The 26,500-nt window shown below is 41.8% G+C and overlaps 1 protein-coding gene across 1 annotated transcript; it reads left to right on the plus strand.

Moving 5' to 3' along the window:
• Positions 1-14,747: 14,747 nt before the first annotated feature.
• Positions 14,748-26,215, plus strand: LOC103634577 (uncharacterized). The gene is made up of 16 exons (XM_008656825.3): positions 14,748-15,181; positions 15,705-15,899; positions 15,977-16,051; positions 16,151-16,315; positions 16,865-17,028; positions 21,456-21,674; positions 22,262-22,388; positions 22,658-22,846; positions 23,475-23,561; positions 23,705-23,859; positions 24,007-24,126; positions 24,236-24,461; positions 25,144-25,203; positions 25,289-25,462; positions 25,561-25,670; positions 25,792-26,215. Exons 1-16 carry the CDS (start codon positions 14,999-15,001, stop codon positions 25,955-25,957), a joined length of 2,415 nt encoding a protein of 804 aa, XP_008655047.1. The 5' UTR covers positions 14,748-14,998; the 3' UTR covers positions 25,958-26,215.
• The last annotated feature ends 285 nt before the right edge of the window (positions 26,216-26,500 follow it).

Below are 26,500 nucleotides of genomic sequence, written 5' to 3' on the forward strand. Positions count from 1 at the left end.
TGGTATCTTGGGCTTCAAAGAAGCAAAATTCTATAGCTCTTTCTACCGCCAAAGCCGAGTACATTGCCGCAGGCCATTGTTGCACGCAATTGCTTTGGATGAGGCAAACCCTTAGGGACTATGGTTACAAATTAACCAAAGTTCCTCTTCTATGTGATAATGAGAGTGCAATCCGCATGGCGGATAATCCCGTTGAGCATAATCGCACTAAACACATAGCCATTCGGTATCATTTTCTAAGGGATCACCAACAAAAGGGGAATATCGAGATTGCATATATTAACACCAAAGAACAATTAGCCGATATCTTTACCAAGCCATTAGATAAACAAACTTTTACCAAACTTAGGCATGAGCTAAATATTCTTGATTCGAGGAATTTCTTTTGATGTTTTGCACACATAGCTCATTGATATACCTTTGATCATATCTCTTTCATATGCTATGACTAATGTGTTTTCAAGTGCGTTTCGTGCTAAGTCATAGATTAAAAGGGAATTCGAGTCTTCGGCGAAGACAAAGGCTTCCACTCCACTCCATCGAAATTACTCATCCTTCGCCATCGCTCCGCGTCACTCTCCAATTTTGGTATAATCTTCACTCATATTTTGTTTGCCAAAGAGAGAGAAAGTAGTTATAGAAGGGCTTATATTTCACTCAAGTATCCATTTTTGGCGATTCATGCCAAAGGGGGAGAAAGTATTAGCCCAAAGCAAAAGGACCGCACCACCACCAATTTCGAAAATTGTGTTAAGAAAAGATTTTTCAAATGATGAATTTTCCAATTGGTATTTTTGATAATTTCAAATTGGTACACCCCTTTCAAAATTAATATCTAAAACCCTCTTGAACACTAAGAGGAGGATTTCATTAAGGGGTAGTTTTGTTTTAGTCAAAGGAAAAGCATTTGAAATAGGGGGAGAAAATTTCAAATCTTGAAAATGATTCTAAAAAATCTTACTCTTTTATCCTTTGACCATTTGCAAAAGGTCTTTAAAAAGAATTTAAAAAAGAATTTGCAAAAACAAAACATGTGGTGCAAGCGTGGTCAAAAATGTTAAATATAAAGAAATCAATCCATGCGCATCTTATGAGAATTTATTGGTTCAACTCTTAGTATCCTTTGCACTTACATTATGCAAACTAGTTCAATTATGCACTTCTATATTTGCTTTGGTTTGTGTTGGCATCAATCACCAAAAAGGGGGAGATTGAAAGGGAATTAGGCTTACACCTTTTTCCTAATTGATTTTGGTGGTTGAATTGCCCAACACAAATAATTGGACTAACTAGTTTGCTCTAGATTATGAGTTCTACAGGTGCCAAAGGTTCACAACAAACCAATAAAAAGACCGACAAAGGATTCAAATAGAGAGAGCAAAAGTCAGCCGAAGTGTGCCCTGGTCTGGCGCACTGGACTGTCCGGTGCACCACCGGACAGTGTCTGGTGCACCAGGGACTCCAACTCCGAACTGCTCACCTTCGGGAATTCTGGAGGCCGCTCCGCTATAATTCACCGGACTGTCCGGTGAAGCACCGGACAGTGTCCGGTGGCGCACCGGACTGTCCGGTGTGCCAGCGGAGCAACGACTACTTCCGCGCCAACAGTTGCCTGCAGCAGCATTCAATGCGCTACAGTGCGCATAGTTGTCAGGCTCGCGCCAGAAGGCGCACCGGACAGTCTACAGGACCCGTTCGGTGCACCACCGGACTGTCCGGTGGCCCAGAAGACAGAAGCTCCAACGGTCGGAATCCAACGGTTTGGTGACGTGGCAGGCGCACCGGACAGTGTCCGGTGGCGCACCGGACTGTCCGGTGCGCCATGCGACAACAGCCTTCACCAAATGGCTAGTTTGGTGGTTGGGGCTATAAATACCCCCAACCACCCACCATTCATTGCATCCAAGTTTTCCAACTTCCCACACCTTACAAGAGCTATAGCATTCAATACAAGACACACCAAAGAGATCAAACACTCTCCAAAGTCCAAAGATCATTCCCAATCAATTAGTGACTAGTGAGAGAGTGACTTGTGTTCATTTGAGCTCTTGCGCTTGGATTGCCTCTTTTTCTCATTCTTTCTTGTGATCAGCTCAATTGTAACCGAGGCAAGAGACACCAATTGTGTGGTGATCCTTGTGGGGACTGTGTCCCGTTTGATTGAGAAGAGAAGCTCACTCGGTCTAAGTGACCGTTTGAGAGAGGGAAAGGGTTGAAAGAGACCCGGTCTTTGTGACCACCTCAACGGGGAGTAGGTTTGCACGAACCAAACCTCGGTAAAACAAATCCTTGTGTCTAGCTATCTATTTGCTTACGATTTGTTTTTTCGCCCTCTCTCTCGGACTCGTTAATATTTCTAACGCTAACCCGGCTTGTAGTTGTGCTTAAGTTTATAAATTTCAGATTCGCCCTATTCACCCCCTCTAGGCGACTTTCATCCGCTATGTAATATATCTGACAAATGGCATGAATTAAAATATGCAGTTAATAGGATTCTGAAGATCCGTCATGAGATCCTAGGAGAACTCGTATCTTTGAATTATAAATATGCAACATTTAAATCTCATACCGAATAATACATTCCTGATGAATGAACACTCTCCTATGTAGATAGAATATCTCCTAGATGAGATTATAGTTCCTTGATGGAACCTTTCCAGAAGAAATGAAGTCTGTGTTAAACACCAAAGTTTGATAATCCCTATAAAGGGATAAAGACCCATACAGACCCGATAATGAATGGAATGAGGAACCAAATGACTTGAAGTTTGCTTGATAAGCACATGTGCATGTCACGAGTTTTACTGAGTGTATGTACACTCGTGTATTCCACCATATGTGGAATTGTGGTATCCTCAAAGCCCTGATGGAAGAAACCTATAAGGTTTATGTGTTACAGGCAAAATATCCCCACTGTGCCAGAATGACAGACTATAACGATGTATCTGACCGATGAAACATCCCTGATGGATTAGATCTTTGATGGACTTTTGTTACACCATCATAGATGTTGCAATGGATGAACGCCTGTAGCGATGTGTCATATTTAGAATATGTACTATTGCAACTATATTATCCTATAAGTCCTATAGAAGGATATGTTACTTGCTTTGCACAACTATGTATAAATTGTAGTGTAAGATAGAAAATGATAGCACCCCAACATCATCCATTCTCGTTATTCTAGATAAACAATGAGACATATATCTTGAAGAATATGTTTGGGTTATGAGGGATAACGACTTTGATAGATGTCATCATCAGGGGGAGCGAATGTTTATATTGATCACAATTGTGAGACACTGAATGTCATATTATATGCCCCGAAGGCGTCTACTTAATGATTAATGCATAAACTTTATGGAAGTTTCTATCATATATGTAGATCCAGTCGGTCGAACACCACCAGTCAAAGGGGCTTATTTACGTTGATACGTGCACTTACCTCATGTATCCTACAAGTGAGTTGAGGTGAAGTTCCTGAAATTATCATTGCAAGGATATGCAATCCGTTTGCTAAATCTCTATGTGCATATACTTCCAGAAGAAGTTGTTTTGCCATATTGACATAGTTTTGCGAGGATTAGGGGGGCACATTTCTAAATTTAGCCCTTGTAGAAGATTTGATGGAATCCAGATCTTGAAGATCGAAATTTCTCTTGATGACATTTATTGTACTTTTTTCCTTGGTGAGTTTTCTGAAGTTTCTCACATAAGGTTTTTAATGAGGCAACAAAGTGCAAATGCAATTTGCGTCACCATGTACTCTTTCTCCATATTTTCCCCACTGGGTTTTTGGGAGTTTTAAAGAGGCATGTGTTGGTCACGGTATTCGCCCAAGGGGGAGTGTTAAGTAACCCTAGTTAGGGTTACATGGGCAAATACCGACTTTGCCCCTGAGGGGTCTCACATATCTATATAAGAAACTTGTACACCCCCTCATAAACAGAGAAGAGAAAGATGCCAGAGTCCCAACCTTATATCATGTGTCTCGTGTGTTACTCTGTCGTGCTTCTGGGAAGGGATACGAGTCTTCCACGACTTCTCGTTCCTAATCCGCTGACGGGAGGGAAGAGAGCAGATCTGGTGATTCGTGATGACGTAGTTCTCAGCACAAACAAGATTTTTAGGAACGGCAAGTTGAAAGTCGCCTAGAGGGGGGGGGTGAATAGGCGGAATCTAAAATTTATAAACTTAAACACACACTACAAGACGGGGTTAGCGTTAGAATTAAAATCGAGTCTGAAAAGAGAGGGTGAAAACAAATCACAAGCAAATAAAGAGTGAGACGCGGTGATTTGTTTTACCGAGGTTCGGTTCTTGCAAACCTACTCTCCGTTGAGGTGGTCACAAAGACCGGGTCTCTTTCAACCCTTTCCCTCTCTCAAACGGTCACCTAGACCGAGTGAGCTTCTCTTCTCAATCAATCGGGACACAAAGTCCCCACAAGGATCACCACATAATTGGTGTCTCTTGCCTTGTTACAATTGAGTTGGAAACAAGAAAGAAGGAAGAAGAAAAGCAATTCAAGCGCAAGAACTCAAAGGAACACAAATGTCACTCTCTCTAGTCACTATTTGATTGGAATGAACTTTGGACTTGGGAGAGGATTTGATCTCTTGTTTGTGTCTTGGAATGAAGTCTAGAGCTCTTGTGTTGAATGTAAGTGGCTGAAACTTGGATGCTATGAATGGTGGGTGGTTGGGGGTATTTATAACCCCAACCACCAACATAGCCGTTGGTGGAGGCAGCTGTCCAATGGCGCACCGGACACTGTCCGGTGCGCCAGCCACGTGACCAGGCCGTTAGGGTTTGACCGTTGGAGCTTCTGACAACTGGGCCACCGGACAGTCCGGTGGTGCACCGGACAGTCACTGTTCGCTGTCCGGTGTGCCTTCTGCGCCTGTCCTGACTTCTACGCGTGCAGGCGCGCACTATAGCGCATTTATTGCTCGTTGCAGACGACCGTTGGCGTTGTGTAGCCATTACTCCGCTGGCGCACCGGACAGTCCGGTGCTACACCGGACAGTCCGATGAATTATAGCGGAGCGGCTCCCAGAATTCCCGAAGGTGGCAAGTTCGGAGTCGGGTTCCCTGGTGCACCAGACACTGTCCGGTGGTGCACCGGACAGTCCAGTGCGCCAGACCATGGCACACTTCAGTTGTCTTTTGCTCTTTTTATTTGAACCCTTTCTTGGTCTTTTTTTTGGTTTGTTGTGAACCTTTGGCACCTGTAGAACTCATAATCTAGAGCAAACTAGTTAGTCCAATTATTTGTGTTGGGCAATTCAACCACCAAAATCAATTAGGAAAAGGTGTAAGCCTATTTCCCTTTCATTCTCCCTCTTTTTGGTGATTGATGCCAACACAAACCAAAGCAAATATAAAAGTGCAGAATTAAACTAGTTTGCATAATGTAAGTGCAAAGGTTGCTTGGAATGAAACCAAAAATTATTTCTACTAGATATGTATGGATGGCTTTCTTCTAATTTAAAATTTTGGACCACGCTTGCACCACTTGTTTTGTTTTGCAATGTTTTGGAAATTCTTTTTCAAAAAAATCTTTTGCAAATAGTCAAAGGTATATGAACAAGGTTTTGATAAGCATTTTCAAGATTTGAAATCTTCTCCCCCTGTTTCAAATGCTTTTCCTTTGACTAAACAAAACTCCCCCTTAATGAAATCCTCCTCTTAGTGTTCAAGAGGGTTTTAGATATTAATTTTGAAGAGGGTATACCAATTTGAAATTATATCAAAAATAAGATACCAATTGAAAAATCTTCTCTTAACACAAACTTGAAATACTATATTTTTGAAATTGGTGGTGGTGCGGTCCTTTTGCTTTGGGCTAATACTTTCTCCCCCTTTGGCATGAATCGCCAAAAACGGATACTTGTGAGTGAAATATAAGCCCTTGTTCAAACTTTCTCCCCCTTTGGTAAATAAAATAGGAGTGAATATTATACCAAATTGGAGAGTGTTGCGGAGTGCCGGCGAAGGATGAGTAAATCGATGGAGTGGAGTGGAAGCCTTTTGTCTTCGCCGAGGACTCCATTTCCCTTTCAATCTATGACTTAGCATAATATTCGCTTGAAAACACATTAGTCATAGCACATGAAAGAGATATGATCAAAGGTATATAAATGAGCTATGTGTGCAAAATATCAATCAAAATTCCTAGAATCAAGAATATTTAGCTCATGCCTAAGTTTGGTAAATGTTTTCTCATCTAGTGGCTTGGTAAAGATATCGGCTAATTGATCTTTGGTGTTAATATAAGCAATCTCGATATCTCCCCGTTGTTGGTTATCCCTCAAAAAGTGATACCGAATGGCTATGTGTTTAGTGCGGCTGTGCTCAACGGGATTATCCGCCATACGGATTGCACTCTCATTATCACATAGGAGGGGAACTTTGGTTAATTTGTAACCATAGTCCCTAAGGGTTTGCCTCATCCAAAGCAATTGCGCACAATAATGGCCTGCGGCAATATACTCGGCTTCGGCGGTAGAAAGAGCTACAAAATTTTGTTTCTTAGAAGCCCAAGACACCAGAGATCTTCCCAAGAACTGGCAAGTCCCTGATGTGCTCTTTCTATCAATCTTACACCCTGCCCAATCAACATCTGAATAACCAATTAAATCAAAAGTGGATCCCCTGGGTACCAAAGGCCAAACTTAGGAGTATAAACTAAATATCTCAAGATTCGTTTCACGGCCCTAAGGTGAACTTCCTTAGGATCGGCTTGGAATCTTGCACACATGCATACGGAAAGCATAATATCCGGTCGTGAAGCACATAAATAGAGTAAAGAACCTATCATCGACCGGTATACCTTTTGATCTACGGATTTACCTCCCGTGTCGAGGTTGAGATGCCCATTAGTTCCCATGGGTGTCTTGATGGGTTTAGCATCCTTCATCCCAAACTTTGCAAGAATGTCTTGAATGTACTTCGTTTGGCTAATGAAGGTGCCCTCTTAGAGTTGCTTGACTTGAAAGCCTAGAAAATACTTCAACTCCCCCATCATTGACATCTCGAATTTTTGAGTCATGATCCTACTAAACTCTTCACAAATGGATTTGTTAGTAGACCCAAATATGATATCATCAACATAAATTTGGCATACAAACAAATCATTTTCAATAGTTTTAGTAAAGAGAGTAGGATCGGCCTTGCCGACTTTGAAGCTATTAGTGATAAGGAAATCTCTTAGGCATTCATACCATGCTCTCGGGGCTTGCTTGAGCCCATAAAGCGCCTTAGAGAGTTTATAGACATGGTTAGGATACTCACTATCTTCAAAGCCGGGGGGTTGCTCAACATAGACCTCCTCCTTGATTGGTCCATTGAGGAAGGCACTCTTCACGTCCATTTGGTAAAGCTTAAAGCCATGGTAAGTAGCATAGGCAAGTAATATACGAATTGACTCAAGCCTAGCTACGGGTGCATAGGTTTCACCAAAATCCAAACCTTCGACTTGTGAATACCCCTTGGCCACAAGTCGGGCTTTGTTCCTTGTCACCACACCATGCTCATCTTGTTTGTTGCGGAAGACCCACTTGGTTCCTACAACATTTTGGTTAGGACGTGGAACTAAATGCCATACCTCATTCCTCGTGAAGTTGTTGAGCTCCTCTTGCATCGCCAACACCCAATCTGAATCTTGAAGTGCTTCCTCTACCCTATGTGGCTCAATAGAGGAAACAAAAGAGTAATGTTCACAAAAATGAGCAACACGAGATCGAGTGGTTACCCCCTTATGAATATCGCCGAGGATGGTGTTCACGGGGTGATCTCGTTGGATTGCTTGGTGGACTCTTGGGTGTGGCGGCCTTAGATCTTATTCATCCTCCTTGTCTTGATCATTTGCATCTCCCCCTTGATCATTGTCGTCTTCTTGAGGTGGCTCATCTTCTTGATCTTCTCCTTCATCATCTTGAGCCTCATCCTCGTCTTGAGTTGGTGGAGATGCTTGCATGGAGGAAGATGGTTGATCTTGTGCATGTGGAGGCTCTTCGGATTCCTTAGGACACACATCCCCAATGGACATGTTCCTTAGCGCGATGCACGGGGCCTCTTCATCATCTAGTTCATCAAGATCAACTTGCTCTACTTGAGAGCCGTTAGTCTCATCAAACACAATGTCACAAGAGACTTCAACTAGTCCAGTGGACTTGTTAAAGACTCTATATGCCCTTGTGTTTGAATCATAACCAAGTAAAAAACCTTCTACAGCCTTAGGAGCAAATTTTGATTTTCTACCTCTTTTAACAAGAATGAAGCATTTGCTACCAAAGACTCTAAAATATGAAACATTGGGCTTTTTACCGGTTAGGAGTTCATATGATGTCTTCTTGAGGATTCGGTGAAGATATAACCGGTTGATGGCGTAGCAAGCGGTGTTGACCGCCTTGGCCCAAAACCGATCTGAAGTCTTGTACTCATCAAGCATGGTTCTTGCCATGTCCAATAGAGTTCTATTCTTCCTCTCCACTACACCATTTTGTTGTGGCGTGTAGGGAGAAGAGAACTCATTCTTGATGCCTTCCTCCTCAAGAAAGCCTTCAATTTGAGAGTTCTTGAACTCCGTCCCGTTGTCGCTTCTAATCTTTTTGATCCTTAAGCCGAACTCATTTTGAGCCCGTCTCAAGAATCCTTACAAAGTCTCTTGGGTTTGAGATTTTCCTGTAAAAAGAATACCCAAGTGAAGCGAGAATAATCATCCACAATAACTAGACAGTACTTACTCCCGTTGATGCTTATGTAAGCTATCGGGCCGAATAAGTCCATGTGGAGGAGCTCCAGTGGCCTGTCAATCGTCATGATGTTCTTGTGTGGATGATGAGCACCAACTTGCTTCCCTACTTGACATGCGCTACAAACCCTGTCTTTCTCAAAATGAACATTGGTTAGTCCCAAAATGTGCTCTCCCTTTAGAAGTTTATGAAGATTCTTCATCCCAATGTGGGCTAGTCGACGATGCCAGAGCCAACCCATGTTAGTCTTAGCAATTAAGCAAGTGTCGAGTTCAGCTCTATTGAAATCAACTAAGTATAGCTGACCCTCTAACACTCCCTTAAATGCTACTGAATCATCACTTCTTCTAAAGACAGTAACACCTATATCTGTAAAAAGACAGTTGTAGCCCATTTTACATAATTGAGAAACGGAAAGCAAATTGTAATCTAAGGAATCTACAAGAAAAACATTGGAAATAGAATGGTCAGGAGATATAACAATTTTACCCAATCCTTTGACCAAACCTTGATTTTCATCCCCGAATGTGATAGCTCGTTGGGGATCTTGGTTTTTCTCATAGGAGGAGAACATCCTTTTCTCCCCAGTCATGTGGTTTGTGCACCCGCTGTCAATGATCCAACTTGAGCCCCCGGATGCATAAACCTACAAAACAGATTTAGGCCTTGTTCTTAGGTACCCAAATGGTCTTGGGTCCTTTGACATTAGAAACAAGCACCTTGGGTACCCAAACACAAGTCTTTGACCCCTTGTGTTTGCCCCCAACATATTTGGCAACTACTTTGCCTGATTTGTTAGTTAAAACATATGATGCATCAAAAGTTTTGAAAGAAACATTATGATCATTTGATGCAATAGGAGTTTTCTTCTTAGGCATTTTAACATGTGTAGAACGCCTAGAGCTAGAAGCCTCATTCTTATAAATAAAAGCATGGTGAGAAACAAAATGAGTCTTCTTAGCATGAATTCTCCTAATTTTATGCTCGGGATAACCGGCAGGGTATAAAATGTAACCCTCGTTATCCTGAGGCATGAGAGCATTGCCCTTAACAAAGTTAGATAATCTTTTAGGAGGGGCATTAAGCTTGACATTGTCTCCCTGTTGGAATCCAATGCCATCCTTAATGTTAGGGCGTCTCCCACAATAAAGCATGCTACGAGCAAATTTAATTTTTTCATTTTCTAACTCATGCTCGGCAATTTTAGCATCTAATTTTGCTATATGATCATTTTGTTGTTTAATCATAGCAATGTGATCATGAATAGCATCAATGTTAACATCTCTACATCTAGTGCAAATAGTAACATGCTCAACGGTAGATGTAGAGGGTTTGCAAGAATTTAGTTCAACAATCTTAGCATGTAAAATGTCATTCTCATTTCTAAGATTGGTAATCGAAACATTGCAAATATCTAAATCCTTAGCCTTAGCAATTAATTTTTCATTCTCAATTTTAAGGCTAGAGAGCGATGCATTCAAATTGTCAATCTTAGTAATCAAACTAGCATTATCATTTCTAAGACTAACAATTGAATCATCACAAATATCTAACTTCTCAACCTTAGAAATTAGTTTGGCATTTTCATTTCTAAGGTTGAAAATAACATCATGGCAAGTGCTTAGCTCATTAGACAATTTTTCATATTTTTCTACTTCCTGAGCATAAGCATTTTTGGTCTTAACATGTTTTTTGTTTTCCTTAATAAGGAAGTCCTCTTGGCTATCCAAGAGTTCATCCTTCTAATAAATGGCACTAATCAATTCATTTAATTTCTCTTTTTGTTGCATGTTAAGATTGGCAAAAAGAGTGACCAAGTTATCCTCATCATCACTAGAATTATCCTCATCGCTAGAGGGTGCATACTTAGTGGAGGATCTTGATTTTACCTTCTTCTTCTTGCCGTCCTTTGCCATGAGGCACTTGTGGCCGACATTGGGGAAGAGAAGCCCTTTGGTGACAGCGATGTTTGCGGCGTCCTCGTCGGAGTAGGAGTCGGTGGAGCTCTCGTCGGAGTCCCACTCCCGGCAAACATGGGCATCGCTGCCCTTCTTCTTGTAGTACCTCTTCTTTTCTCTTCTCTTTCTCTTCTTGACATTGCCCCTGTCACTATCACTTGATAATGGACATTTTGCAATAAAATGATCGGGCTTACCACACTTGTAGCACACTTTCTTGGAGCGTGGCTTGTAATCTCTCCCCTTCCTTTGCTTGAGGATTTGGTGAAAGCTTTTGATGATTAAAGCCATCCCCTCATTATTGAGCTTGGAGCGTCGATAGGGAGCCTACTTGATGTAGACTCTTCCTTCTTCTCTTCCGTCGCTTTGAAGGCGACGGGTTGCACCTCGGGTGTGGAGGTGGCGCCTCGCTCGATGATTTGTTTGGAGCCTTTGATCATTAGTTCAAAGCTCACAAACTTTCCTATCACTTCCTCGGGAGACATTAGTTTGTATCTTGGATCACCACGAATTAATTGTACTTGAGTAGGGTTAAGAAAAACAAGTGATCTAAGAATAACCTTGACCATTTCATGGTCATCCCATTTGGTGCTCCCGAGGTTGCGCACTTGGTTCACCAAGGTCTTTAGCCGGTTGTACATTGCTTGTGGCTCCTCCCCTTGGTGAAGCATGAAGTGACCGAGCTCCCCCTCGATCGTTTCCCTCTTGGTGATCTTGGTCACCTCATCTCCTTCGTGCGCGGTCTTGAGCACGTCCCAAATCTCCTTTGCACTCTTCAACCCTTGCACCTTATTATACTCCTCTCGACTTAGAGAGGCGAGGAGTATAGTAGTGGCTTGGGAGTTGATGTGTTGGATTTGTTCGACTTCCTCCGAATCATAATCCTTGTCCCCCTTCTTTGGTACCTGCGCTCCATACTCAACAATATCCCATATGCTTTTGTGGAGTGAGGTTAGGTGATGCCTCACTTTATCACTCCACATAGAATAATCTTCACCTTCTAATATAGGTGGTTTGCCTAATGGGACGGAAAGTAATGGAGTGCGTTTTGAAATACGAGGGTAACGAAGGGGCATCTTACTATACTTCTTGCGCTCATGGCGCTTAGAAGTGGCGGATGCCGATTCCGAACCGGAGGTGGAGGGTGACGAAGAGTCGGTCTCGTAGTAGACCACCTTCTTCATCATCTTCTTCTTGTCACCCTTCCGTTGGGACTTGATGGAGGAAGAGGATTCCTCCTTGTGCTTGTCAGTGGACTCCCTTGAGTGCATTCTCCCCGAGCTTGCGGACTTGTCACCGGTCCCGATCTCCCTCTTGGCGGATGCTCCCGACATCACTTCGAGCGGTTAGGCTCTAATGAAGTACCGGGCTCCGATACCAATTGAAAGTCGCCTAGAGGGGGGGTGAATAGGCGGAATCTGAAATTTATAAACTTAAGCACACACTACAAGCCGGGGTTAGCGTTAGAATTAAAATCGAGTCCGAAAAGAGAGGGTGAAAACAAATCACAAGCAAATAAAGAGTGAGACGCGGTGGTTTGTTTTACCGAGGTTCGGTTCTTGCAAACCTACTCCCCGTTGAGGTGGTCACAAAGACCGGGTCTCTTTCAACCCTTTCCCTCTCTCAAACGGTCACCTAGACCGAGTGAGCTTCTCTTCTCAATCAATCGGGACACAAAGTCCCCACAAGGATCACCACACAATTGGTGTCTCTTGCCTTGTTATAATTGAGTTGGAAACTAGAAAGAAGGAAGAAGAAAAGCAATCAAAGCACAAGAACTCAAAGGAACACAAATGTCACTCTCTCTAGTCACTATTTGATTGGAATGAACTTTAGACTTGGGAGAGGATTTGATCTCTTGTTTGTGTCTTGGAATGAAGTCTAGGGCTCTTGTATTGAATGTAAGTGGCTGAAACTTGGATGCTATGAATGGTGGGTGGTTGGGGGTATTTATAACCCCAACCACCAACATAGTCGTTGGTGGAGGCATCTGTCGAATGGCGCACCGGACAGTACAGTGCGCCACCGGACACTGTCCGGTGCGCCAGCCACGTCACCAGGCCGTTAGGGTTCGACCGTTGGAGCTTCTGATAACTGGACCACCGGACAGTCCGGTGTTGCACCAGACAGTCACTGTTTACTGTCCGGTGCACCTTCTGCGCCTGTCCTAACTTCTGCGCGCGCAGGCGCGCACTGTAGCGCATTTATTGCTCGTTGCAGATGACCGTTGGTGTTGTGTAGCCGTTACTCCGCTGGCGCACCGGACAGTCCGGTGAATTATAGCGGAGCGACTCCCAGAATTCCCGAAGGTGGCAAGTTCGGAGTCGGGTTCCCTGGTGCACCGGACACTGTCCGGTGCGTCAGACCAGAGCACACTTCGGTTGTCTTTTGCTCTTTTTATTTGAACCCTTTCTTGGTCTTTTTATTGATTTGTTGTGAACCTTTGGCACCTGTAGAACTCATAATCTAGAGCAAACTAGTTAGTCAAATTATTTGTGTTGGACAATTCAACCACCAAAATCAATTAAGAAAATGTGTAAGCCTATTTCCCTTTCACAAGTTTAATATGAAATGATTAGGATGTCCAGAAGGGGTAATTTTAGTTTCTCTATAATTTCTTACGTAATTAAAGTCTATTAATAAGCCCACTTTATTCCTTATAGTCAAGAGTTTTACACCATAGGTTCAAATCATATATTAATATGATAATTCTATTAACGTAAATAATTAAATATAGTCACTCAAAAGTAACTTCTCAAATTATAGTAAAGATTATAAACATCTTAATATTTTTCTGGTGTATTAAAGGCTCGACACTCCCCACTGTTGTCATTGGAGCATTTATGTAAGGAGCATTTATGTAAGGGTGCACCTCTTACTTATCTCTGCAAGGAGCAATTGCTCTCTACAATATAATTCTTTGCCACTGCAACACAATAAATCTATAATCATCTATATCTTGAGGGTGATGGCGATCAACGAACTTTGAATCATTACCAAACCAAACCATTAGGTGATGGCGATCATCGCATACGGAGATCTATTTTTTAATTTAAATCTCTATTCGTGTACATTAGGAGAAATGAGACAATTATATATTTAGGACTCTAAACATTGCGCTTCGCATAAATGCCATCCAAAATATTTTCTTCGCAAAAAAGAGACTATAAACGTTTTATAATTGATTATACTACCATTTAATGTATATTCTTCATTTTACAAAAGTGTTTCCATGTATTTAGCATCGAAGAGTCAAAATTGCCCCTGCGTCTCTCTCTCGTTCGTCTCTATCTCCTGCTTCGATCGTGTTTCTCTCGTATCTCTAGCTCATCTCTCGCCATGCACAACGATGGCGCAAAGCTTGCCACCGAACGACGATCTCCACTAGCTACCACCGCGCCGGACTTCGCCACGGAGGAGCAGGCCGCGGGGTTCGCCATCCCCGCATCGTCCGCCGGGTTCGGCCTTGCTGTGACGTCCGTGCGGTCTGGCCGAGGCCACGCTTGGCAAGGAATTGTTGGTCGAGGCTGCTACCTCCGTTGCTGATGATACTATACGTGTTATGTTGTTCGTCTGTTCACTGTCGAGCTGTTCGAATCCATTGACCAACAAATGTTCAATAAATAAAATAGCAAAGAAATTACTAACGAGACCAGAGAACACACGTTCCCGGTGGAAGGAAAAAATAAAACAAGTTGCAAACATCGCTGTTGCACGAGCGTGATCCTGCTGCCTAGCTTCCATGTTGCCTAGCTCCCCATGTAGGCGAGTGTGATCTTGGTGACTGGTGACCAAATTCCAGATTTCGGGTGGGGAGCTGCAAAATCATTTAGTGCGTATAACTAGAGGGATAAAAGCGTCTCGTTAGAGGAAAAAATATATAAGATTATATTATGAAAAGGAAGAATATATACTAAATGATAGTGTAATCAATTATAAAATGTTTGTAGTCTCTTTTTGTGAAGAAAATCTTTCAAATGGCATTTGTGTGAAGCATAATGTTTAGAGTCCTAAAAATGCAATTGTCTCTAGGAGGAATATAGTTTTTGAGTTTCTTAAACTCCACACCACCTAAGTCAACACATCACCAATCTCAAAGCAACGGGCACGCTGAGGAGGGCGTCAGGGCGAGACAACCCGCTCGCCGTGGACCGTGGTGCCGCCGCGCGCCCGCTGCCCTGCTCCCCTCCACCTTCCGCGCCCTTGCACTGCTGCCTCCAGTATACTGCGTCGGCGAAGCTTCCAGAATTCCTTGCCTAGGGTTTCTCCGGGCAGCCTTCGATGGGGCCTCCCTTCTTCCTTCTCTTCCTCGTCCTCACGGCCGCTGCGGTCGTGTCCTCGGCCCCCCGGCGGGAGGCGTTCCGCCGGGACCCAGGGCACCCGCACTGGCACCATGGCGCTTTCCACGATGTCGAGGACAGTGTCCGCGCCGACGTCCGCCGCATGCTCCACACCCGAGCAGAGGTACTCCCATCTCTTTTCCGCTCCCTCGCCTTCCACACTAGACCACTCTGCCGGCGCATCCATGGCTCACGTGTACTAGTGCGATCCGCGAATAGGAGCACAATTCGACTAGATTCGAGCTGAATCGGAGCATAGTCCTTCATGACTCTGCTCCCTATGTGCGATCTGCCCTTTGGATTTCATCTATCATCTGCGAGATTGACAGCTTTGTTATGAAGTGTGTTGCGCCAATGTATTCAGATTTTTTGTCAGTGTACAAGTTTAATTACATGATATGATTTTACAAATCTTATCTGGAATCGAGGATGAGGATTGCGGTGCTCACCTGGAGTGTTATGGTGTAATCGAGAGGTTGTTACAGTTAAGCTAGTGCTTTATATAGCAACAAAGGACATCAAACTTATTGTAATCTAAACAACGATCGTGAACTGCCATCCTTCTTTTTTATCTGAAACATGTGTGTTGTTGCCTTTGTTTTTATATGTTTTCCATGTTTATTTAACTCACCAGGAATTTTCTTCAGGTTCCATTTCAAGTGCCTCTTGAGGTTAATGTTGTTCTTATTGGTTTCAATGGTGATGGAGGGTATAGATACTCTTTGGATGGGCACAAGCTCGAAGAATTCCTAAAAATGGGTTTCCCACTTCACAGGCCCTCTTGCTTTGAGACAGGGGAGCCAATTGATATCGAGCATCATATTATGTACAATGTTATATCGGTAATGCCTCATTTAGATAATAATGAATTTCTTTTCACAAATGTGTTATCCTATCGTCACCCATTGCAATTTTCTAGGCTGGACAACCGGAGCTGATATCTCTCGAGAAGTCACTGAAGGAGGCCATGCAACCTGCAGGAATTGCAAGAGATGTAAGCATGAATATATTATTTTCCTATAGAGTGATCACTAACAGTTGTTTGTAATTGTCATGATACAGATACACTGCCTAACTATTTTGTCCCTCACAGAGTGAATATGGCAGGGAATTGCCTCTATTTGAAGTAGAAGCGACTGCAGTGGAATCGATATTTCAGAGGCTATACTCATTCATTTTTGACATGGAGCCTGGTTATCCTGCAAATGACATGGATAGGCCTGTTCCTGTTGCGATATTTATTGTTAATTTTGATAAGGTGAAACCCTGTACCATTCGTCCATTCCTCTTGATTGTATTGTCCGTTTCCTGTTTGTACTTTGTAGTCTGATGCATGCATGTAAATTTTAGATTATAGAGAGTGCAGTCCTTCATGGCTATATAGGAGTCAAGATGCAATATCTTGTTCCATCGTACTGTACTTTTATAGGAAACAGTACTTGAGAAGTTGAGAAAATTATTGAAATATGCATAATAACAACTGTTTTTAGATATTTGTAATAAAAAATCCACCAGAGGGGAAATGTATCCTTAATAAGAGGTGAAGCTCTCACCTTTTACAGATTAAAGTCTATAGTAATTTCCTCTATTGAAACTAATTTGTTCTCAAAGGACATTTAGATAGTCCTTTCAGCTGCCTTACTTTTTCTAACATCTGGGAAATATCTAGAGCTGAATCTTAAAAGATTTTGATTCGAGCTCCACAATCCTGACTTTACTAAGGACAAAACTAGTGCTCTTCATCTTCGTCTTCCTTTCTTGTTCTTTTGAGATTTGTAACTAACATGGTACATATTTTCCTTGGCAGGTTAGAATGGATCCTCGAAACAAAGAAGTTAATCTCGATAGTTTAATGTATGGTACAATTGGTGGACTAACAGAACAAGAACTAAAAAAACAAGAAGCAGAATACATTTACCGTTACCGTTACAATGGTGGTGGGGCAACTCAAGTTTGGCTAAGTTCTGGAAGGTGATACTTGTTCTACTCTGCTACTGTTTTGTTACAAGTTAGTGAAGCTCATGTGCTTCTAAGCCACATTTTACTTCTTCACCACTAGAAGTAAATTAACTCTGTTGTGGCTGCATGGTCATTACAGGAGTGATTCAAAGAGTAATCTCGGGAAAACAAACAAGCATTGCCATTTTGAAGTATTGACTGCTTCACTTCATAACAATCATGAAATTATACCATTTTTTTTCCTTTTTTTTGACATGTGTCCATTACCATTTTCATGATGTGTAGATGTGAACCATCACGCAATCGCACAGTTACACGGTACAATCACATATTTTTACAAAAAAATGGCTGTATTAGCGCTATAACTTTTAAGTCTTAACAATCGTGTATATATATATATATGTATATATATATATATATATATATTACGCAGCTTCAAGGACACCACCAAGATGGTCGTATGTTTCCATTTAATTTGTATCAGTTGTTATTGTTACTCCATATAATTAGTTTGTCTCCTTAACCAACCATTGTGACCAATGAACTAGGAAACTTGAGTCTTGTAAAAAATGTTGCACACACTAAATGAGGCGGGGGTTATGTCAGCAAGGTGTAGGTATGTATCTTCTGGAAAGAGAAAATTGCATATTTGCCAACCAAAACAGTGGGCTTTGCAGATTTGTAATGCTAATCGTGCGTTTCGCAAAAATGCCAGGAAAAACATGTGCTTTTTGTTTCCTCTGCCGTTTTACCTCCCCCCTTTCCTTTATTTCTCCTAAAACTAGCCACACAGAAGGACAAATTACCCCTGGGGCAAATTTACTCACCTGTAACCGAATCAACAATCGATTGGCCGTTCACTTTGTCTCCCCGTCGCTAGAAGGTGACAAGGTGCTGTGGCTCTACAGGTTCAGGCAGCAGCACGTGTCCTAGGAGGCAGCAGACGCAGCAAACAGGCAGCATGCCGCCAGTGCCAGGGACATGCTGTGGAATACCGTGATGTGTGCCATCTGGTAAGCCAAGAGCCTGCTGCTTTTCTCCCATGATGACCCTACCCAGTGTCTGCGCTACACACTGGCGAAATTGGAGAGGGAAACCATGGGCCTCGGTGAGTTCCTGAAGCTGCTCGACCTTGAAACCAGAACAACCCGATCCATGGATTTTAGAGGGGGGGCGGGAGGCTGGGTGGGTCGTTCATAGCCTGGTCGGCAGAGGGCAGACGACAGTCTTCCAAGTGAGCGGCAGAGTGACAAGCCAAAAACTGATTGATCGTTTGATTCGGTTCTGTGAATTTGTTCTAGGGGCAATTTTTCCATGCTGAGTGGCTGGTTTTAGGAGAAATAAAGGGAAAAGAGGTCAAATGACAGAAAACAAGAAGCACATGTTTTGACTGACATTTTTTCAAAACCCACAATTAGCATGGCAAATCCGCAAAGGCCACTGTTTTGACTGGTAAATATGGAATTTTCTCATTGAAATCCTGTAGCAAATCAAATAAAAGGAACACCTTTTCATTCCCGAAACATGAAATAGAAAAACAACTGGGTGTGCGTGTATTCGTTACTTCTAACATCTCTATTAGAAGTAAGGCTGGTTTGCTTCTTTATCATCAGGTTCCACCAAGCACAGTGTGGATCCTTCTCTTTTCTCTCTGTTAAACATAGGCCATGTTTGTTTCAGCTTCTGGCCACCAGAAGTTGCTGCAGATTGCCAAATGCCTAGCTTTTTAGTCCGCTTCTATGATAATCACTTTAATCAAAACCGTCCAAAATCAACGTAAACATGGAATCGACCGAGTTGTTGCGATAGTAGGAATCCGTCACTTTCTACATCCTAAACCCTATGAACTCTTTTATCTTCCTCCGTACGTAATCTCCACGATACTCAGATTCTCTGTACAGCCAGATTCTCAGAAAAGGTCCTCAGAAAAAAGCTGAACCAAATAGGCTCATAGACTAGTTAGTTGCTCGTACATTGCTACGAGTTCTATATATCATATAGGTAGACCTTACTAAATGAGATATTATTCAAACATGATTATATTTTTTATTTTCAAATTATTAGAATATGTATATATTTACATTATCTCTCTTTTATATAACATAAATAGACATGAGTTGTAGTGGTAGAAGCCAAGCGCTTTATACCCAGTGAGTAGGGTCCGAATCCTCTACACCCCTTTTTTTTGGATATTTCGTGCAGGAGGGGAAACTTAGGGGGTGTTTGGTTTCTGGGGACTAATTTTTAGTCCCTCCATTTTAATCCATTGTAGTCCCTAAATTGGCAAACAAAGGAATAAAATAGAGATAATCCCTCTTTTAGTTCATGTGTTTGGCAATTTAGGGACTAAAAGGGACTAAAAATTAGTACCTAGAAACCAAACACCCCCTTATTCGCTCGCTGCGCTCGCTGGAGGATGCGACGCACGAAGAAACTCACACTTAAATATAGTAGAGATGTTGTAGCAAATTTTTATTTTCTTTTTGTTATCATGGGAAGTTGGAGGGTAAACCTGGCACAGTGCTGAGTCTCTCCACTTTGTCTTGGAGGTCCTGGTTCTAATTAACCTCCTTGCAAAATAAGCAAGGGTCCCTTCATTCCACCTTGTGTCAAAATAAGAGAGAATTTCTTGTGTCATTAGAAAATTGCTTTCCCATCTCTGCCACAAAAAAATGTGTTTTCCTCTGGTGCCACAAATTTTATTTTACCTCTACTACCACTTCCATGTGTTTTTGCTGGCTTGGGTGTTTTGAGAAAAGACCAATTTGCCTCTGTGCTGTACGATGCTGCTAGATTTCATTTCCCTTGTATGCCAGTGCCACTCATTGATGAAGCACTGCTGCTGCTTTTCTATGTAGGGCGTAGCAGCAGGATTGAAAGAAACTACTCCAAATCAACAACACTACTAGAAATTAGTACTCTTACATTACCAGAAGCTCACAACAAATTCTACAAAAGCTCCTTGGAATATTAGCAGAACAAGCTTAATTATCTTTGATACTTTGCCCTGGTTCTCCAAGAACACCATAATTTACGGAAGGTGGCGCGGATATCGTAACCCGAGAGCAGATGGGGCACAACGAGGGGATTTTTTTAACCAAGCCGAAAATTTTGCCCTCGAGGGAATCGAACACGGGACTTGGAGGTGCTACTCGGAAGCCTTTAACCACTAGGCTTGTGGGGACGCTGTCTTAGGTGGAAGTACCTATCTCTAGGGACGGGGGTGTGAGAAGCTCCACCATGTGCCCCAGCGTCGTCCGCACTGGGCCTCCCATTTACCCATCCAGGAACACTTCCTCCTGGCCACGTCCAGAAGAGCGAGCGGCAGGGGTAAAGGAGGTGCTGACCAGGATCGGCTGGGAGATGCACTCTGTGGAGCTGGGGTGATGGCACAGATGGGCATGGGGGCTTTAGCTATCGCAGCAGTGGGTGACTGCATCACAGCATGGACGGAGAAGAGTGAGCCGATGGGGCACTTGTGCCAGCCAGAGCGTCTGGTTGGAGCAGCGCCTGATGGCAGCGCAGTGGCGTTGAAGGGGAGGGCGGCACAGACTCATGGGCTCCCCCGACTTGAGTGCTCCATCGGCCTGAATGTTCTGACTGGCGTCCATGCCTCCAAGGGAAACAGAATCTAATAGCAACCTATAACACACAGCGGTAATTGGTCTTTTGGCATCCAATTAAGTCCAAGTCAGCAATAACAAACGGCAGTGGTCTGGAGACAGAAAAAAAACTGGAATTTTGGTACCATAGGGAAACACTTTTTTGATTGTAGAGATGGGGGAGCATCTTTTTTGATGGCACACAGGGAATCCTCTCTTAAAATAAGCATCGGGTACACCCCCTTTACATTATCATGGGAACTTCTGGCCTTTCAAGGGAAGGTGTCAAGGTGATATGTCTAGTCTTGCGAATTGCGTGATCGGGTTGCAGCTATATCCACACCCCCACCTTGTAGTCATTCCCATTAGTGTCTCAGCTATGTAGCGGAGATAATATTTAGATTATTGTTTTCCATGATTACTTTATAAAGTCATGTATTTTGCATATTTAATTGCCTGTAAAACTAGCTAAAATTCAGATTTATTTTGTGTTATTTGGTCGTTACCATGTGCCAATGATTATAACGGATAGGTAAACCGAGAAACTTAGAACTGTGCAGAGAGAGGAGGAGGAAGCGATGACAGTTTCCACTATATGGGACAAAGTCGAGATTTGAACAAGGAAAAAGTTGACACTGTTTTATGATAAATTTACTTGCATGCCATAGATAATTTCATGTGTTTGACCTTGTCCATAAGGAGTGCTTATGTAGAGCTGCCATACCAGACCATCATTCTTTGCACTTTGGAGTTGTTTTCTTTTAATGATGCACTTCAATTGTTCAAGCAGCTTTAAATTATTTGTGCTCTAAACTCCCACTTGATTGGCCTCTGCAGATTTGTTGTAATAGATCTTTCAGCGGGCCCTTGTACATATGGGAAAATAGAAACTGAAGAAGGCAGTGTCAGCTATAGGTCAATGCCACGGCTGTCACAAATAATCTTCCCAAGAGGACTTGCTGCCCCAAGTGCTAGTTCAACGCAAGATATTTTCATTGGGCAGCTCGGAGGTGCAATTGCAACTACCATTGAGCATGTGATAGCTCCTGATATAAGGTATTTTCAGAAAGTAGAAATACCTTGCTTCATTCAAAGTTTCTTCATTATTTGATGAATGACTGAAATGGTCGGAATATTTTATCTTGATTGGATGAAGTATTCACGGCAAGCAGTTTGTTATTTGTATTGTTTTCTTTTCAACATGTGATGGTCCCAAGTACCAAAGAATTTTCATTATTATGCTACTTTGGTACCTGTGTATGGCCAATAGTCTTTAGTTCCTCATGCATATATATGCCTGTTAACGTGCAGGCTAACTAGGTCACTATCTTGTATGATTGTACTAAATGTCTAACAATTTATCACCTAACCTAATGAATTACAGATTGGCATCTTATATTTGTTGTTTAGTCCATCAATGTCGCCAACTTTGCAAATAAGGACAACACAAATGATGGCTAACTTTGCAAATAAGGAAAAAAATGAACAAGTTATATATGAATTGCAACTTATGCTAACTCAAGGCATTTCTAGATTATGTTAGCCATGCGATTCATGATATCTAGCTCAACCCATGCTTTAGAGGTCACAAAATCTTCTTTTAATTATTCTAATTCAGTAATTCTACCTTTTTTGCATCCCAGATTTGAAACTGTTGACATGGCAGTGAGGTTGCTTGTACCTATTATTGTGCTACAGAACCACAATAGGTACAACATTCTTCAAGAAGGCCATAACTATAGTATAGATGTTCAAGCTATAGAAAGGGAGGTTAGTTGAGTTTTCTTGTATGAGTTTTATGTTTCTGAAACTACATAGGTTCATAGTTTCCTTGCCAGTGTACCACAGCAAAGAACCACTTATGGTTTGGTGGTTATCCTGGACAGATTATATTTTTGTTGGTTTTGTACAGCAAAGAACCACATATGGTTTGCTGATTAGGATCCATATTATATATAAACTATTTTCCTGCAACTCATGATCTGGATTGTTACATGCCATTATGCACCCTCCAAATTTTCTTAGTTCACGTTTTTCAGGTTAAAAAGATGGTCCACCCTGGTCAGGAGGTAATAATAATTTCTGGTTCGCATGCGCTGCACCAGCATGAAAAGTTAGCTGTTGCAGTTTCCAAAGCAACACGTAGCCATTCTCTTCATGAAACAAAGAGTGATGGCCGGTTTCATGTCCGTACCAAAACTTACTTGGATGGAGCAATACTTAAAGAGGTCTGTTGGATTTTGGCTTTGTCTATGTGATCATGTTTGAACTGCAGACCAATCGTTGCTAGTGCATATACCTGCAGGTTTTGTATGTTTTCTGTATGCTTAAATGAAATGGACACTTCTGGCAGTATTATTATTATTTTTTTCATCCTCCAATTTTCACATTTTGCATCTATTAATGTCTAAATGAGAATGTGGGACGCAGAAAAGTAGGCTTGGGTTCACCTGACCTGTTGGCCATCTGTCATATAGCTGTTTAATCATGCCTTAAGGATAAACAACACAATTATATGATTCATAATCTTCACTTTCTGATTATGTAATTTTGTAATAGGAAATGATTGAATCAAGTGCAAATAACAGACATTCCACACCAAATGTAAAAAAGCCACCATCAAATGGATGTGTTACCGAGTTTCTTGAGTAAAACTCAGTTTCAAGATGGTGCTGAGTATGAGAATTATAAAGATCGGTCTAAATTTCTTGTTGTCTTAAATTTTGAATGCAGCATTGCAATGGCTGTGTTCAGCTGCACTTGCTGTGGCTGCAGCTCTATAACTACAAAATACTGTAGCGTGAACTAAAGAAGCTGCAGCCGCAGTCAGAAATGATGTGCTCTTGACATGTACAGGAAATGGAGCGGTCTGCTGATGTGCTGTCTGCTGGTCTATTAGAAGTTGCAAATCCTTCTCTCTCAAGTAGATTCTTCCTAAAGCAGGTGCATAATATGTTCTGTCCGATATATCCTACAAGCTAGCATCTGTTTCATGAGACTATACTAAATATTTTTCTACTTCTATCTATATTAGCGCTGTTATAGTGTTATGGATTTTTATTGTGATTTTTTGTCTTTGGCTATAGCATTGGACTGATGGAGAAGATGATGTAAAAGACTCTATTAAGCACAGGCCCTTGTGGGAATCTTACATGCCCAAAAATAATAAAGGAAGGAGAGGAACTGGAAAGAAGAAACATGGAAGTCTGTACAGAACTTATGGGACCAGAGTGATCCCAGTGTAAGCTTCATTTACATGGACAGGCACCTCTTCCTCCTCTATCTCTCCATCTCTAGCAGAACATGGTTATAAAATCAAACTATCATGCCTCAAAATTTAATTCTGACAATGATCTAAAATTTGACCCTTTTTCTTAATAACCTTCAGTTTTGTATTATCACTGGCCGGTGTCGATGCTGAACTTCTCATGGAAGAGGAGAGTCTTGTTTGGACAAGTAAAGATGTTGTTATTGTGCTTGAGCATAACAATGAAAAGATTCCTCTAAGGTATTTTAGTGTTTTTTGTCGGGCAAGATATTCCATGAACTCTTGTATGTACTGCATTGCTCAAGTTGCTTCTATATTTAATTCTTTATATCACCCTTTGCTGTCACAGCTATGTGTCAGAAACGACTAGGCAGTTTGCTCTTCCATCTATCGCACAGCGCCACATCTTGGCTGGTCTGGCATCAGCAGTTGGCGGTCTGAGTGCACCATATGAAAGAGCATCACGTATTCATGAAAGACATGTAGTGAACTGGCTGTGGGCTGCAGGCTGTCATCCGTTTGGACCATTCTCGAACTCCTCACAGATCAGTCAAATTCTTCAGGATGTAGCACTGGTAATGTTATCAACAACAATTTTTTTATTTCTATGATATGTACAATGAGTAGGCAGGGAGCGAGGGAGGTCAATGCTCAATGCTCCTATGTCGAAGTGCAGCTTAAAGTAGAAAATCTGTTCATGCTTCCAATGGTTTGCACAGTGCATAGGTATGCAAACCAACAAAGAAAAACGAGGCCAAACTATGCCCCAATTGTTTCTGTCTGAGTTTGCCAGTTTCAATTTTTTGGATCAACATAACTTGGGTATGTTGGAAATAATCCCGTGTCTAGGTTCATACTTCATAGCATTTACTTTAGCTAAATTTCAGCATGGAATAATAGGAAGTAATATGCTGATTAGTTGAGTAATATCCTGCATTTATTAGGGGCTATCACAGCTTTATTTGTAGCTCACATTGGTTATAATAGTAGTAGTAGAAGAGAAAACCAGAAAAGGCAAGCCATTCCAGCCACCAAAAACACTTGTACTGTGTTCCTGTGACCTTTTGGAGGCTTTCGACCTGTCAGGAATCAGGATATTTGATGCATCCAATTATCTAAATCCAACAAATCTTGGTATTATGCTTACTGTATAATCATGGTCGCATTATTTTTTTAGTTTGTTGATATTTCACTGGCATAAATTGTTTCTTCTGTGCTTTCATATCCACTATGTAACCCATGTTTTATTGTGTGTAGAGAACTACAATTTATGCTCAAGTCGATGCTGCTCTTCGCAAAATAAGAGACACATCAGAGGTCCTACATGCAATTCAGCCTACTTTTATTCACTTATTTCCTCAAATGCACAGAAAGTATAACTACTATCTCTGGTCTGGTGCAGTTTGTCCAATCTTTTGCATCAGAGCATCTTAAGACGCCATTAGGAGAACTTGTGAAAGGTAATAAAAACAAGTCCACCACTGAGTTATGGGTAGAGAAATTCTATAAGAAGGTAACCAATCTACCGGAGCCTTTTCCCCATGATCTTGTTGAGAAGTTAGAAGAATACCTGGATGTAAGTATTATATACCATACATTGCATAAGTGTACTTTCATGATGAAATAATGCATATATATGTTCTGATTTTCCTTCATCTATGGTGCCCCTTGTAGAAACTTGAAGGGCAACTCGTGGACTTGTCTTCCTTATTGTATGACCACCGGCTGGTCGATGCATATCAAAACAGTACCGATATCCTGCAAAGCACTATTTTTACACAACAGTATGTTTATACAGAGATGCTATATTCGCACCTGGCTACTCTTGTGCTATCTTTTTGAAACTCATTATTTTCATTTTGTTTCATTCGAAACATTTTTACCCTTTACCCCTTCTCTTGACAGGTATGTGGAACGTGTTCTAGCTAACGAGAGAGACAAGATGAAATGCTGTAGCATTGAATATAGTCATCCAAAGCAGTCATCCCAGGCTTTTGTCTATGGAGGGATCCTTCTGGCTGGATTTCTTGTGTATTCACTGGTTATTTTCTTCTCTTCACCTGTTCGCTAATTTTATGTCCAGATGCAGAAAGTCTTGGATGCTTTATGGTAGGCTAGGTTTGTCTGGGGCTGTCAATCTTCATGAGGGAATGGCCTGAACTGTCTTGGATACAGAAGGGCTTTGGCACAGTTTTAGTGCTCTATTTCTCGACACACAAGCAATCAGACGGCTGATATATATGTAACTGATTCTTGTCTGCGATAAACTATAGTCGATTTCACAGAAGAGCTGGTGCATGCTATGAAAATATGAAATACTTTCATCCCATTTTGCAACTTGTTACTGCAGAACTGCACATAACACCACTGACAGAAACCCCCGTTTGTTAATAAGCCCCCCAGCTTCATGAGGACCAGCCAGCAGACATGTGGCCTTGGACTGGTGCAAGGACGTAGTCGCTTTATTTCATGACAATAATTTCCAAAAAAATATTTTCCTTGGCTCGTGTGTTTTTTCTCCTTTTGAAAATTGCCTGACACCAAGGCTCCACCGTACGCCTGAAGCGCCGAGGCCTCAATGTCCAGCGTGTTTCAATATAAAAGATATGGATAT

Source organism: Zea mays, chromosome 1 (assembly GCF_902167145.1).
Source record: "Zea mays cultivar B73 chromosome 1, Zm-B73-REFERENCE-NAM-5.0, whole genome shotgun sequence".
In the NCBI taxonomy this organism is placed as follows: Eukaryota; Viridiplantae; Streptophyta; class Magnoliopsida; order Poales; family Poaceae; genus Zea; species Zea mays.

Coding starts and splice junctions, on each gene's coding strand:
- LOC103634577 (XM_008656825.3), top strand. CDS start 14,999: ATGGGGCCTCCCTTCTTCCTTCTCTTCCTCGTCCTCACGGCCGCTGCG. Junction 15,182..15,704: donor TGCTCCACACCCGAGCAGAG/GTACTCCCATCT, acceptor AATTTTCTTCAG/GTTCCATTTCAAGTGCCTCT. Junction 25,463..25,560: donor AGTTAGAAGAATACCTGGAT/GTAAGTATTATA, acceptor TGCCCCTTGTAG/AAACTTGAAGGGCAACTCGT.